The sequence below is a fragment of the Balaenoptera acutorostrata genome, chromosome 9 (assembly GCF_949987535.1).
Source record: "Balaenoptera acutorostrata chromosome 9, mBalAcu1.1, whole genome shotgun sequence".
Lineage (NCBI taxonomy): Eukaryota > Metazoa > Chordata > Mammalia > Artiodactyla > Balaenopteridae > Balaenoptera > Balaenoptera acutorostrata.
The window spans coordinates 13,908,263-13,922,513 of NC_080072.1; the positions used below are offsets into that span (position 1 = coordinate 13,908,263).

The following is a 14,251-nucleotide window of genomic DNA, read 5'->3' on the forward strand; positions in this document are numbered from 1 at the left end:
TCTAAAAGAAATTAGTGCGCGTTTGAAATTTGCATTGTTGACCTGAAATAAACAGACTGTCAGATATTTCTCCAGCAAAGATGCGTTTATTCAGGATTGGCAGAGAACTGCATTTCAGGGTCTGCAACCACAGGGGGGCCACATGCAAGTCCCACACTACAAGAGAGGGAGAACACTTTCACTGAGAGGAGAAGGAAGTTGGGAGGGCTCCAGTAAACAAAGGGTCCGTGGCTTTTCATTGGCTGAGTCCTTGCAAGGAAGGAAAAAGAGTCTTTTTTCTTCCTGTTGGGCTCTGCCATCACTGCAGGACATGAGAGCTCCCTCTTCTGGTCTCCCAACTCTATTTAATTGGGTTTCTGGTTATTAATTTTTTACAGTCTCAATAAAAATACCATAAAAGTTGCAGTTCTATAATCATACCTCCTGGATGCAGCAACTGTTTATAGTTTGGTGTATATACATTAATTTTCTCTCTCTCTCTCTTTATAATATGTAATATACACAAATTATATATTTTTAAAAATAGGAAAGTGGTATACATACTGTTATACGTGTTGCTTTTTTCCACTTAATAAATTTTAAATGTTTTTCTATGGCCATATTACAGGTGTTCATATTGTCCTGTTGTATGGACACTCCATACCTTATTTACCTTGTCCCCAACTGATGGGAAATTAAGATGTTTACAATATTTTGGTTAACGAATTAATACCCTTATGCATTTTTTTTTTGGCTGCACCGTGCAGCTTGTGGGATCTTAGCTCCCCGACCAGGGTTTGAACCCATGCCCCCTGCAGTGGAAGTGCAGAGTCCTAACCACTGGACCACCAGGGAATTCCCTGCATTTATATTTTTAAGTATTTGTGGTTTTATGAGATAAACTCTAGAAATAAAATTGTTGGTTCAGGGTTTGATCACTTTAGTACTGCTAGTTTTTGCCCATTTGCCCTCCCAATGTGATTTAGTCCCCATCAACAGTGTGTGAGAGTGCCCGGTTCCCAGCACTGGAATGTTGGTGAGATGGAGGGGAAAGGGCATATCCTATTTTAATTTGTACTTCATTAATTATGCACGTGGGTGAATATCTTTCCATGCTTTTTGGCATTTGTATTTTGTCTTCTGCAAGTACAACAAGGTGAAAGCATTCCAGAGATGCCCCCTCATCTTCAAATAAGTGAGGATCAGATATAAAAATCTCACAGAGGGCTTACAGGTCTCCTCTACAGTGATGATGTCCAGGATGTAGCTAACAGACAACATGGGGCTCTGGCTTCACTACTGTTCAGTGTGTTAAAGAGAAATGTGTTGAAGTGGTTAGAAACTGCTATTGGATACTCTCAAAAGATACCAAGAAGCTCACAGTGCTCCCAGAAATGCTGTGCAGCAGTGTAAGTTTTGAGATTCTTCCTGTCCCACTCCGAATAAACTTTCTTTTCCCAAGTTCCTGCTAGCCTAATATGTGAGTTGGAAAACTAGGGAAATAAGAAAATAAATGTATGATGTAGCAGGCTTTCTGTTGTAATAAGATCTGTTTTTACCAGAGGGAAACAATGTTTGTTTTTTGAGGGGCGTGTGGAGTTATAGAGATATTCTTCTGTGTTCTCTATTACAGAAACACCTATGAGTATGAACTCACCTTGCGAACTGACCTCTACACGAATAAGCACACTCAGTGGTTTTATTTTCGAGTTCAGAACACCAGGAAAGATGTCACCTATCGCTTCACCATCGTCAACCTCCTGAAACCCAAGAGCCTTTACACTATAGGGATGAAGCCACTCATGTATTCCCAGTTGGATGCCAGCACCCACAGCATTGGCTGGAGGAGAGAAGGAGATGAAATCAGGTACTATAGGAACAACACGGAGGATGGGCAGCAGCCCTTTTACTGTCTCACATGGACCATTCAGTTTCCTCATGACCAGGACACTTGCTTCTTTGCACACTTCTACCCATATACGTACACTGACTTGCAATGCTTCCTCCTGTCAGTGGCAAACAGCCCCGTCCAATCTCAGTTCTGCAAACTCCGAACTTTATGCCGGAGCCTTGCAGGAAACACCGTCTACCTGCTCACCATCACCAACCCAGCCCGGACCCCTCAAGAGGCAGCTGCAAAGAAAGCTGTGGTCTTGACTGCCAGAGTGCACCCTGGGGAAAGTAATGGCTCCTGGATTATGAAAGGCTTTTTGGACTTCATCCTTAGCAACTCCCCAGATGCCCAGCTCCTCAGAGATATTTTTATCTTCAAAGTGGTTCCCATGTTAAATCCAGACGGAGTGATCGTGGGGAATTATCGGTGTTCATTGGCTGGAAGGGACTTGAACAGGCATTATAAAACTATTCTGAAGGAGTCTTTCCCTTGCATCTGGCACACCAGGAACATGATCAAGAGGTGAGGCCTTTATCTGTTGGTCTTACTGTGAACGCTGTCAGCACTATCTGATGGCATGAGATCTCTTCTCACGGCATAGGAATCGGGTATAGCTTTGTGGACAGTCTTCAACATTCTCTTTGCAGCCACTTGGGTTTGTTCATTTTCAAACTTTAAATCATGTCTTATCTTTGGGTTGAAACTGGACATGCGAGATTTCAGCTAGAGGCATTTCACTTATAAGTGAAATGATTGAATGGAAAAGGTCAAAAGTCAAGGAGTTCATAGGTCTTCATGATGAGACTTGTGTAACAGTAATAATAATAGTAGTACCTAACAATTAGTCAGTGCTTATGTACGACAGGCAGTATTACACATGACCCATTTAATCTTCACATTCACCCTGTGAGGTAGGCACGATCAATATCCCCATCTTGTATATGATGAGGAAATTAAGGCCCAGAAAGTTTAAGAAACTTGCGCAAAGTCATAGAGCTAGTTCTCTGGTTGCAGAGTCTGAATGCCTTATTACCATCTTATATTGCCTCTTATGAAGAAAGAATTATAATGGGACTTCCCTGGTGGCTCAGTGGTTGGGAGTCCGCCTGCCAATGCAGGGGACACGGGTTCAAGCCCTGGTCCGGGAATATCCCACATGCGTGGGTAAACTAAGCCTGTGAGCCACAACTACGGAGCCTGCGCTCTAGAGCCCGTGAGCCGCAACTACTGAAGCCCATGCGCCTAGAGCCCATGCTCCACAACAAGAGAAGCCACTGCAGTGAGAAGCCCGATCACCGCAACAAAGAGTAGCCCCCGCTCGCCACAACTAGAAAAGCCCACGTGCAGCAACAAAGACCCAACGCAGCCAAAAATAAATAAATAAATTTATTTTTTAAAAAAAGAAAGAAAGAATAATAAATCAATCTGCATTTTCCAAGCATATATAAAAGCAGTTGAAGCCTATGATAGAATAGCACCCGCCTTAAAGGAGCTTCCATTTCGCTGGGCATGAAACTGCAGCAGTTGTGAATATGTGAATGCACGCACCTTCTCACCATATCTGTGTGAATGGCTGAGAGTAGTGTTGGGTTGGTAGGCAGAATGGCTAAGAGCATATATTGGAGTCAGGCAGGCCTGGGTTTGAGACCTGGTTTTACTACTGGCTGGTTCTGTGACCATGGAAGTGATTTAACCTCTCTGTGCTTCAGCTTTCTTATCTGTAGAATGGGGATAATAATACCTGTGCTGGGTGGTTACTGTGAGGATTCAATGAGATAATCCATGTAATCTAGCACAGTACCCTGCACATTGTAAATGTGGGGCATTATTGTTACCACCATCATCATCATGGAGAAGGTGTTTGGAGGACTGAATAGGTGTCCTGGTAATCAGGAAACAAAGAAGAGCTGAGTCTTAAAGGAACTAGCCCTGGAATGTCAGAAACCAAGGCTTTCTTTGGTTCTTTCCCCTCTCTACCTCTCTCTCTCTTTCCACAGTTCTGCACCAGAGTGGGCTTTCCTTTAGTAGATTTTCTCCTCTTTCTTGTCAGCTTATGCAAGGCCTACCCATCTCCCCTTTCCACATCCCCTTTTCCATCAAGTTCCTCTGGCTGGCAGAGGCAAGGAGTGCTGGTGACATGTTTCCAGCAGGGGCTGAGGTTGGGCATAGGGTCCTTTGAAGGTCATGAGGGGCTGAAATTTTCTTAGGAGGGAAAGTATCAACAGACATCCTTAAGGAAGAGACTCCAAAGGATCCTTGATCATGCCCTGTATATCCACTGAGTTCTTTGTTTGCCTCCCCCACCCCCAACAGACTTCTTGAAGAAAGGGAGGTTCTCTTGTATTGTGATTTCCACGGCCACAGCCGTAAGAATAATATCTTCCTGTACGGCTGTAATAACAACGATCGCAAGTTCTGGCTTCACGAGCGAGTCTTTCCCTTAATGTTAAGCAAAAATGCACCAGATAAGGTAAGCGTGTAAGGTAATTTTCTGTCCATTGACTAAGGGGGAAGGATAACTCATTGCTTCCTATATGCAGTGTTTGATTTGCCACTTTTATCTCTCCATTATCTTGGGTAAATCCCAGCTACCTGGACTTCAAGAATTTAGAAACGTGTGGCTTTAAGAATTACTCTGTGTCCGATGAAAAGATAAGTGAAATGTAGTATATCCACACAATGGAATGTTATTTGGCAGCAAGAAGAATTAAGTACTGGTATGCTAGGGCACGGATGAACCTTGAAAACATTATGCTAAGTAAAAGAAGCTAGACACAAAAGGCCACATATTATATGATTCCATTCTATGAAATGTTCAGAAGAGGCAAATCTATAGAGACAGAAAGTGGTTTAATGATTGCCTAGGGCTGGTGGGGGGAGGATGGCATGGGGAGTGACTGCTAATGAGGGGTAGTGGGTTTCTTTTCGGGATGATGAAAATGTTCTAAGCTTAGGTTGTGGTAATGGTCACACAATTCTGTGAATATCTTTAAATCACTGAATTGTGTGCTTTAAATGTGTGAATTTTATGGTATGTGAATTATATCTCAATAAAAATGATTTTTTAAATTGCTCTGGGCACAAGTTCAAACTTTTAGTAGGTAGAATTCTCTCTCATCTTTCATCCTGTGTTTGGCAGTGGAAGAAGGGACTGAAGGACAAATGCTAATATTGCTAATAGCAAAATGCTAATATTATATGAGCCTCCACAGAAACGTTTATGTAATGCAAGATCACAAATAACTGCAAGATATTAAAGGGCTAATAAAAACAACTTAAAAGTCTTTAATAGTTGGCTGAGTAACAGCTCTGTGACAGTTGTATCTGCATTGATTTAGAAGCTGGTTTTCAACATCATAAATAGATTCACAAAATGTAACCGTCATTGGAAAGAAGAAATTAGGTTGGATTCAGAAAAGTATTTAAATGACAGTGTAAATCTTCGCACATAAAGATATAGGACAAATATTTTGTCTCTGCTACTCTTATCTGTAAAAACAAAGAAGAAAGAAAAAGGAAGCTTTTTTTCCTTCTGCCCTTTATCCCTCCCTCCCTTCTTTCCTTTCTTTTTCCTTTTCTTTTTTCAATCTTCCTGTTTTTTCCAGGGATCTCTTTTCTTCGAACGAAATCCCATCCGGAACCTAGCGTTTAAAACAATGAAAAGCAGCGGTGCACTAGTTGAAGTGGGCGGAGGGCTCAGCACCCTGCCGTCCTGTGTCCTCCTCAGTCCTTGCAGCAGGAGCGCCCCGGGGCTCCTCGGTAGAACCTCTGGATTTCAGAGAGCACAATTCAGAAATCACTGGTAGTGAGACGCCTTCCAACTCTAAAGCATTTTCAGCAGGACAGGATAGGTTGGGATAGTTGTGAAGTATATGTTTACAAACTCCAAGTGAGGAAAGAGAATTGGGGTGGTCATGAAAGACAGCAGAGGATATTGAACTCCAAGCCAGAAACGTTAGTGTTAAGGAGCAGGAGAGTTCTAGGCAGAGATTGTAGGGGTGAGGCATACACAAATCATAGATAGAGGATAAATCCAACTAGATCCAAGGGTTCAAGTTGGGGAGGGGTAGAAAATAAATCTTTGAAAGGCTGGCTAGTGCCTTGAATGCTAAAGTAAGCCAGCATTCCCAAACAGGCCTTCAAGGAACCCTAGTCCTGCAATATGTCCCTGGGGAAGGTGGAGAAGGAAAGGAAGGGTTCATGGGCAATGAAAATCAGAATATACTCTCTCCCCTTTGGAGGGTCACCGTTCACAACATATTAAATGCTCTGAGAAGTCCTGCAGAGGAGGCCTGTTTAGTCTTGTTAAACCTTCTTCTCCCTGACCAACAGAACTCATTTTTTCCTGTTACATCTATTAACATCTCTTCGAATTAGTATTTTATGGAACATACGTTAGGAAGTAATATATAGAACCCAAGGGAACCATTTTTTAAATTCATATTAGTGAATTTTAGACATCTTAACGTTTGCCGATTTATGATTAACAGAGGGCTTGGGTTTCTCTTTAGTTCTCTTTTCATAGTTGTAATTTTAAAGTCCAAAAGTGCAAAGAAGGAACAGGACGAGTCGTGATGTGGCGGATGGGAATCCTAAACAGCTATACCATGGAGTCTACCTTTGGTGGGTCCACCCTGGGTAAGCTCTCTTTTTTTTTTTTTTTTTTTTTTAATTTTTTTTTTTTTTAATGATATTCTTGTCTGCTTACATTCTTTTTATGTATGTATGTATGTATGTATGTATGTATGTATGGCTGTGTTGGGTCTTCGTTTCTGTGCGAGGGCTTTCTCTAGTTGTGACAAGCGGGGGCCACTCTTCATCGCGGTGCGTGGGCCTCTCACTATCGCGGCCTCTCGTTGCCGCGCACAGGCTCCAGACGCGCAGGCTCAGTAATTGTGGCTCACGGGCCGAGTTGCTCCGCGGCATGTGGGATCTTCCCAGACCAGGGCTCGAACCCGCGTTCTCTGCATTGGCAGGCAGATTCTCAACCACTGCGCCACCAGGGAAGCCCTAAGCTCTCTTTTGTATATCATAAGCCAGCATGGCAAGGGGACGCCAAGCAAAGCATTGGGGAGATGAAATCTCCTTGAATGTTGGGGAAATAATTGACCTAGAAGATTTTCTTGTCTGTGCCTTAATGTTAAATTTGAGAACCCAAAATATGAGTGTGAAATGTAATACCTGATGGGGCAGTATAGCATAGTGGTTGCTCAGGCCCTGGAAATCAGGCAGGTCTGGGTTTGAATTTCCGTTTACTGGCAATAATAATAGTACCTGCATTACAGGCACTACTTAATGAGGTAGTGCATGTAAAACACTTGACATAGTGCCTACCACAGAGTAAAGCCTCAGTAACTGTAGCCATCGTGATTGTAAACTTGTTCATTGTCAAAGATTCTCCTGAATCAAACTAAAACTAGAGGGAGAGAGACCCTGTCCAGAAGTGTAATATTCTAGAATCATAGGTGGTGTTTCTAACGAGATATTCATGAATTAGATTTACATTTGCTCATTAAGATTTAATAAGAAGTGTTATGGATTTTTTCCGCAGGCAATAAAAGAGACACTCACTTTACCCCTGAGGATCTAAAATCCCTGGGTTATCATGTCTGTGACACCCTTCTGGATTTCTGTGATCCTGACAGAACCAAGGTAAAAATGGGGTTTCAAGAAATATGGGGATGTTACTGTGATCGTTTTCACATGGGTCCGAAGTCAGCCCAGTGGGATTACAGGCAATCTTTATTTTCCTCTTAATATTTTTCTGAAGTCTTTCTAATCAAAGAAAATAAGAAAGCCCCCGGCCTGCAGTCTCAGCAAACGATAAGACCGCATACTTCCCCAAGCACAGGGGCCATGGTACCAGCTCCCCTTCAGCACACCTCTCCCTCACCTCTCGGCTTAGCTGTGGCAGCGCCAATTCTTACTTCCCTTCCTCCTATTTCAGAAGATCAGGTGTCCTTTCTCTTCTCCAAAACTACCCCTGTCCTTCAAGCACTTGCCAGCCTCCCCTGTGGCCTCCCTGAGGTCTTGCCTCAGTTACCTCCTCTCTTTTCTGTGCCCTCAGATTTTTCCTTTTCTTCTTCCCCTCAACTGCAGATGTTCTCAAGCTGCCCCCATCCTAAATCACAAACAAAGGCTTCCTTTAGCCTTGTTGCTCCAGGAGATTATTTCTATTTCCCATCACCGCTCGCCTTCTTAAAAGGGAGCCTGTACTCACGGTCTCTGACTCGTTTCTCATACCCCCTCTGAAATGTCGGCCCTGGGAGCACATGACATGCATCACTCTGGATGCAACTGTTCAATTAAAAAGTACTTAAAAGACACTTTGACCTCAACATAGGGCCTGTTAAATCAGATTTGCCATAGGCCAAATTCTGAACAACCCCATTCTAACCTTCCCTACCTTGCTACTCAAAAAAATAAAATAAATCTGACCTTTGCATTGTTCAAGAAGTTTATCATTGGCTTTAGCCAGGGAAAAGTGACTAAAGCAGTGTTCACTGATATTCTGCCCTAAAAATGCTTCTGTCTGTTCCTACAGCTCATGTAACTTGTTGTTAACATGTCCTTAGTAGCAGAGGTTACAGCTTACTCATCTTTATGTCCCCAGCAATAAATAAAGTGCCTTTCAGCGTATACTTAGTAAATATCTGATGAATAACTAAATGAATAATCAAAAATAGTTCTTTTTTTCACTTCCATAGTTCATGCAGTGTCTAGCAGAGCTTAAAGAGCTCTTACAACAGGAGATCCATAAGAAATTCAAAGAACTTGGACAAGATATGGATTTAGAAGGAAGCTGGAGTGACATCTCTTTGTCTGACATTGAATCCAGGTAACAAACTTCATTTCAAAGAAAAACCATAGGGGTTCTTTTTTTTTTTTTTTTTAATTGTCTTGCCTGCTCTGTTGTTTTGTTGGTTTTGAACCTCAGGTGCAAAATATTGAATAAATCACGGCACACTTGAATGCACTTCATTCAACAACTATGTATTGAGTGCCTGATCTTTGACAGCCTCTTTTCTAGGCTCTAGAGAGGGTTAGAGAGATGGGCAGGCAGTTTGTGTAGGGCCTCGTAGGCAATTGTGAAGCCTTTGTCTTTTACTTCAAGGGAGATGGAAAGCCTTTGGAAGGTTTTAAGTACACAAGTATCGTGACCTGACTTAGGTTTTACTGGGGCTGCTATGTGGAAAAGAGATTGTAAAGAGGAAAGGTCTAAGCAGGACACTCATTAGGAGGCTCTTGCAATAATACAGAAGAAGGGTGATGGTGCTTAGGGGTGTAGCAGTATTTGGGGGTGTGGGAATTGGTTGGATTCTAGATACATTTTGAAGTTTCAAACATTAAGATTTGCTTATGGATTGGGTATCAGGTATGAGAGAAAGAGAGAATGACTCTATAATTGGTTGGATGGAGTTGCCTTTAACTGAGCTGGGGAAGAGGAAGTGGGTGGAGAAGGTTAGGGGGGTGATGAAGATCAGGAACCTAGTGTTGGGCATGTTCAGTTTGAGATGTCTAATAGATGTCTAAATGGAGATGTGGAATAAGCAGTTGGATATATGAGTCTGGAGTTCAGTGTAGAGAGGTCTGATGGAGAGTCATCATGCATAGATGATATTTAAACCTTAAGTGTGGCAGATATCCCAAGGGAGTAAGTGCAGGTAGAGTAGAGAAGAGGTCTGAGTCTGAGCTGGGTACCACAGCTGTAAGAGGTTAAAGAGACAGTGAGGAGCCAGCGGATAAGACTAGGAAGGGACCAGCAAGGCCAAAAGAAAACCAGGAGAGTGATTCTGTTAAAATAAATCAGATCGTGTCATTCCTCTGTTTAAAACACCTCAGTGGCTCCACCACTTCACTCAGATACAAAGTCAAGGACCCTACAGTGGCCTACAAGGCTATAGGATCTAGCCATCTGCTACCTCTGTGACCTCCACCCTCACCCTCTCACACACTGCTACAGCTACACTGGCCTCCCCTCTCTACCTCAGACTTGTCAGGCCCTCTCCTACCTCAGGGCCCTTGCACTGGCAGTTCCAACTGCTCTCCCCCAGATATTCACAATGCTAATTCCTTCACCACCTTCAAGTCTTTGCTTAAACGTCAGCTTTTTCAGTGTGGCCTACCCTCATTACTCTAATATTGCAACTTGCTCCCCTGCCTTCACCCTCCTGCCATTCCTCATCCCCTTTACATGCTCTGCTTTTTTCCATAGCATTTTACCACCTTCTGTATCATTTGTCATTCTATATCACTTATGTCTTTGTTGTGTCTATTATTTATTGCCTGTCTCCCCCTACTAGGATGTACGTTCCACAAGGTCAGAGATCTTTGTTTTGTTCATCTCTGTATCTCATTTACTTAGAACAGTACCTGCACATAAGGAGAGCTCAATAAATATTTGTTGAATTCATTTAGTATGTAGGATCTCGGGCCCACTCTAATAGTCTCCACAGCTATTTTAGGAAGCCCCCAGGTAGGGGGTGGTTATTTCACAGGTGTGCCAGAACACCTCCTACTCGAGCTTACTGCCCCAGCTGTCCTCAGTCAGAAGGTTTCTGGGCAGGGCATGGCGGCCTTCTGCTAGAGACTGCACTGTAGTCTGTGGTAGAAAGTGGGAAGGGGATGGCTCGCCCACCCACTCTATGTAGCACATTGATTCTGGGTCCTAAAGTAGTTCTGCTGGCTGAGTCTCCCAAATGTCTCTTTAGGAACCTTAAACCAGACCATCAGCCCAGGTAGGGTGTCCCATTCACCACGTCGCCTCTTCCACTCTCCCAGAATCCTTTGCCTAACTCTCCAGGACCACTGCATCAAACCCTCTTCACTTTCAGCCTCAAAAACAAAATGCCCCCTGCCTATCAAGTCATACATATAGGGCCCAGGGGGACCAACTCAGAAGCATCCTGACTGCATTCTGACAGGCTCAGCAGGGATACTCTGAGGCATTTAGTTAAGAATTATTGAAACCAATCTGCCAACCTCTGCACCAGCCTCCATGGGGCTCCTCCTATCCATTCACACGATTACACAGAAAAGCAGACTGTGTGTGCAAGCCCAGTTTGAGTTTGCTCTGTCTGTGTGCACATACATGATTTTCGACATCTTCTGGGGCATACTGCATCTAATGCTTTTTATCCCATTTGTTAAAGTTTTCTATTACCTCCGAAAGGGACTTCAGAGGCTATTATCTAGTGGCCTCAAAGGCTACTCCTCAGACTGGAAAAGCCTTGTGAGAACAGGGAGTTGGGAATTAGATCAGAGAAGAGAGGGCTTTCTTCCCGCTGCCTTGCTGTGGGGCTCCTCATTGTGCACTGATGGGAGGGAGGGGGGCATGAACAGAATGAAAGTGCTGAGCAAAAGAATGGTTTGAAATGCTGTCTTTTCCCAGGAGATTTGAGTTTTGTGCCTAAGACATTTTTTTATATATGGAGGACGTGTCATAGAGCGCAGCTTTCAGTTCTAGCCAACCACACCCCAGGAAAGGGGAAAATATAATGTGACACAGAAGCAAAGGACATGATGAAGGAAGAAAGGATGGATTATCTGTGTCTTCATTCCTCCTAGCCTTTGAAGAAAAGGGGAGGGGACAGTTTGTGGGGAGGACTTTAGATCAATCTAGATGTGCATCCAAAACTTTTGAAGGGGGAATGGGAGTGATAAAAGTAATGCTCCTAATCTCTGACCTACAGATTCTTTATTATTAAATATATCTATTTGCATATTCAACACATTTTTGAAGAGTACCTAGTCAGATCCTTGCTCTCTGAACTGGTAGTGGCTAGACAGGTATGAACGAGACAAAGCCCCTGCTTTCAAACAAATCTCAGTCCCCTGCTGTTCTCCAGGGCTGCTCATTAAGAATCCTGCAGTCTCTCACAATCACTGCCAAGGGCAGCTTTGCCCATCCGGCCAGTGTTTATTTTGCCACATGGTTCATCTCTGTTTCCTGTGCACTGCCTGGCATGCAGTAGGTGTTCAGAATGAACAAATGGATATGCTTATCAAGAATTCTTAGTAATTGAAACACAGACAATGTGGGCAAATAGCAGACTAGGTGTCCTAATCCCATGCTGCTGGTCTGCTAAGTGTTTTACATCCTAGACATTAATAACAGGTATTTCCCTTTTTCCTTTCCTTTTGGAAACAGCACCAGTGGTTCTGACAGCTCCCTCTCAGATGGTCTCCCCGTTCACCTACTGAACACAGCAGATGAGGTAAGATTATAGAGACTCTTGCACCCAGAAAGTAGCAGCCTGAAAAAAGCATGACACTACTGGATAATTTGGAAGAATTTTCAACTATCCCAAGATCTGCAGAAAATACAGCAGTAGCATCCTAACTGGTTACCCTGCCCTGGAGCCTTTCATTTTGTCCTTTATAACTTTCTTTTTTAAATCTGGGGGGAAACATGCGAGAACTCCATATTTATTCCAAAATTAATTAAAAATGGGGAAAAAAAGTTTAACTAAAAGTGAAACCCATGTTAAGAGATAGAGGTTGTTAAAAATGACCCAGAATTTCCCTGGTGGCGCCGTGGTTAAGAATCTGCCTGCCAATGCAGGGGACACAGGTTCGATCCCTGGTCCGGGAAGATCCCATATGCTGCGGAGCAACTAAGCCCCTGCACCACAACTACTGAGCCCGCGTGCCACAACTACTGAAGCCCGCTGCCTAGAGCCCGTGCTGCGCAACAAAAGAAGCCACCGCAATGAGAAGCCCGCGCACCACAATGAAGAGTAACCCCCACTCACCGCAACTAGAGAAAGCCCGCACGCACGCAGCAACGAAGACCCAACGCAACCAAAAATAAATAAATAAAATATAAATCAATTTTTAAAAAATGACCCATACTTTTTTATGTTAATAAATTTATTTATTTATTTATTTATTTATTTATTTATTTTTGGCTGCATTGGGTCTTCGTTGCTGCGCGGGGGCTTTTCTCTAGTTGCGGCGAGTGGGGGTTCCTCTTCGTTGCGGTGCGTGGGCTTCTCATTACGGTGGCTTCTCTTGTTGTACAGCACGGGCTCTAGGCACACGGGCTTCAGTAGTTGTGGCACGCAGGCTCAGTAGTTGTGGCTCGCGGGCTCTAGAGCACAGTAGTCGTGGCACACAGGCTTAGTTGCTCCATGGCATGTAGGATCTTCCCAGACCAGGGCTCGAACCTGTGTCCCCTGCACTGGGAGGCAAATTGTTAACCACTGCGCCACCAGGGGAGTCCCACAAATGACCCATACTTTTTAAAAAGTGTTTCTTTGTTTACATGGTCTTAGGTAGTTTTTTTATATTTCCATATATTAAGTAATTTTTCTTATGCCCCGTCTATTAACAGACTTGTTTTTTACATAGATGGTATAAGAGCTTTAGAAACAGCAAAATGTTTGTTGTGGTTCACTATGCACCTGATTTCCTAGTTGCATTAAGAAGTATCTTCATCCTAGGGTGAGTTTAAGGCTGTGTCAGAAGGAGCCAGCCATATCAGACTGGACCCCACAGTTTCTTCAGCTGGATTTACAGCAGCATCAGTATAAGCTTCACCACTCCATAGGTGCCTGGAAAACTAGTCCTGAGCTTCATTTGCTTAATTATTAAAGCCACCCTATGGTAACAACCAAACTTATCTATTAAGCACACATCTAATAATCAGTATTATCTGTACCTGCCAATATTGCCACAAGTAATGTGCTTTCCCGTTTTATATCACAGATATTTGGTTATTGGTATAGGTGCCCCTTTGGCAGTGTATCTATAATAGGGGGATTTGGGCGGTGTTAAGTGGGGAGGGGTCTCTGGTAAGGAGGTAACTGAACTGTTTTTTGATTCTCCAAACCAACAACAGTTCAACACTGTGAGGGCACACATACTGGGTTAGCCATTGTGTCTTGAGTGTTGTGTGAAAAGAGTGCTACGTGTGGGTGGGCGTACCTCTGGAATGTTCAATGGCTAATTTCTCTGTACTTTCTGGAATAGTTGAATCAGAAGAAGAAGATGTATAAGAAGAAAAAAAGGAAGCCACTTCAGTCTAGGAAACAGCGAAATAAACAGTATCAGAAAAGTAATTTGATGCAGGAGTCAAAGTTAACAGAAGATGCCCCAGTAAGAAAGCTCTGCTGCCTACTTCTACTGTCCAGTTAGAGTTTTCTACAGAGGGAGCAGGACAAAGAGTTAAGGTTTACTCTAAACCAGAAAGGGAAATGGGGCAGGGGGAAGTTTTCTATTTGGATTTCAGAACTCTTCCATGGGTCCTCTGGATACCCCTAAGCAGATTTCAGCTTAGCCCACTAATCCTCCACTACACTCTAGCACAGCAAGTCTGGATTTCCAGAGGAAGGAGGTGGTAATGGAAAAGTGGTGGCTAGAACTAGACCAGAGTTG

The 14,251-nt window shown here is 43.3% G+C and overlaps 1 protein-coding gene across 10 annotated transcripts in view; it reads left to right on the top strand.

The window, feature by feature from the left end:
- AGBL2 (AGBL carboxypeptidase 2) overlaps positions 1 to 14,251 on the top strand; it is a 45,896-nt gene that overhangs the window by 26,942 nt on the left and 4,703 nt on the right. For 6 of the 10 annotated variants that reach the window (XM_007181234.2, XM_057553670.1, XM_057553671.1 and 3 more), the window contains 7 exons: positions 1,613 to 2,395; positions 4,187 to 4,343; positions 6,385 to 6,511; positions 7,425 to 7,525; positions 8,581 to 8,711; positions 12,024 to 12,090; positions 13,847 to 13,972. In XM_007181234.2, the coding sequence (XP_007181296.1) occupies positions 1,613 to 2,395; positions 4,187 to 4,343; positions 6,385 to 6,511; positions 7,425 to 7,525; positions 8,581 to 8,711; positions 12,024 to 12,090; positions 13,847 to 13,972 (1,492 nt within the window). Of the gene's footprint in view, positions 1 to 1,612; positions 2,396 to 4,186; positions 4,344 to 6,384; positions 6,512 to 7,424; positions 7,526 to 8,580; positions 8,712 to 12,023; positions 12,091 to 12,437; positions 12,613 to 13,846; positions 13,973 to 14,251 lie in introns of those variants that run through there. The other 4 variants (XM_057553672.1, XM_057553673.1, XM_057553675.1 and 1 more) reach the window with 2 other exon arrangements.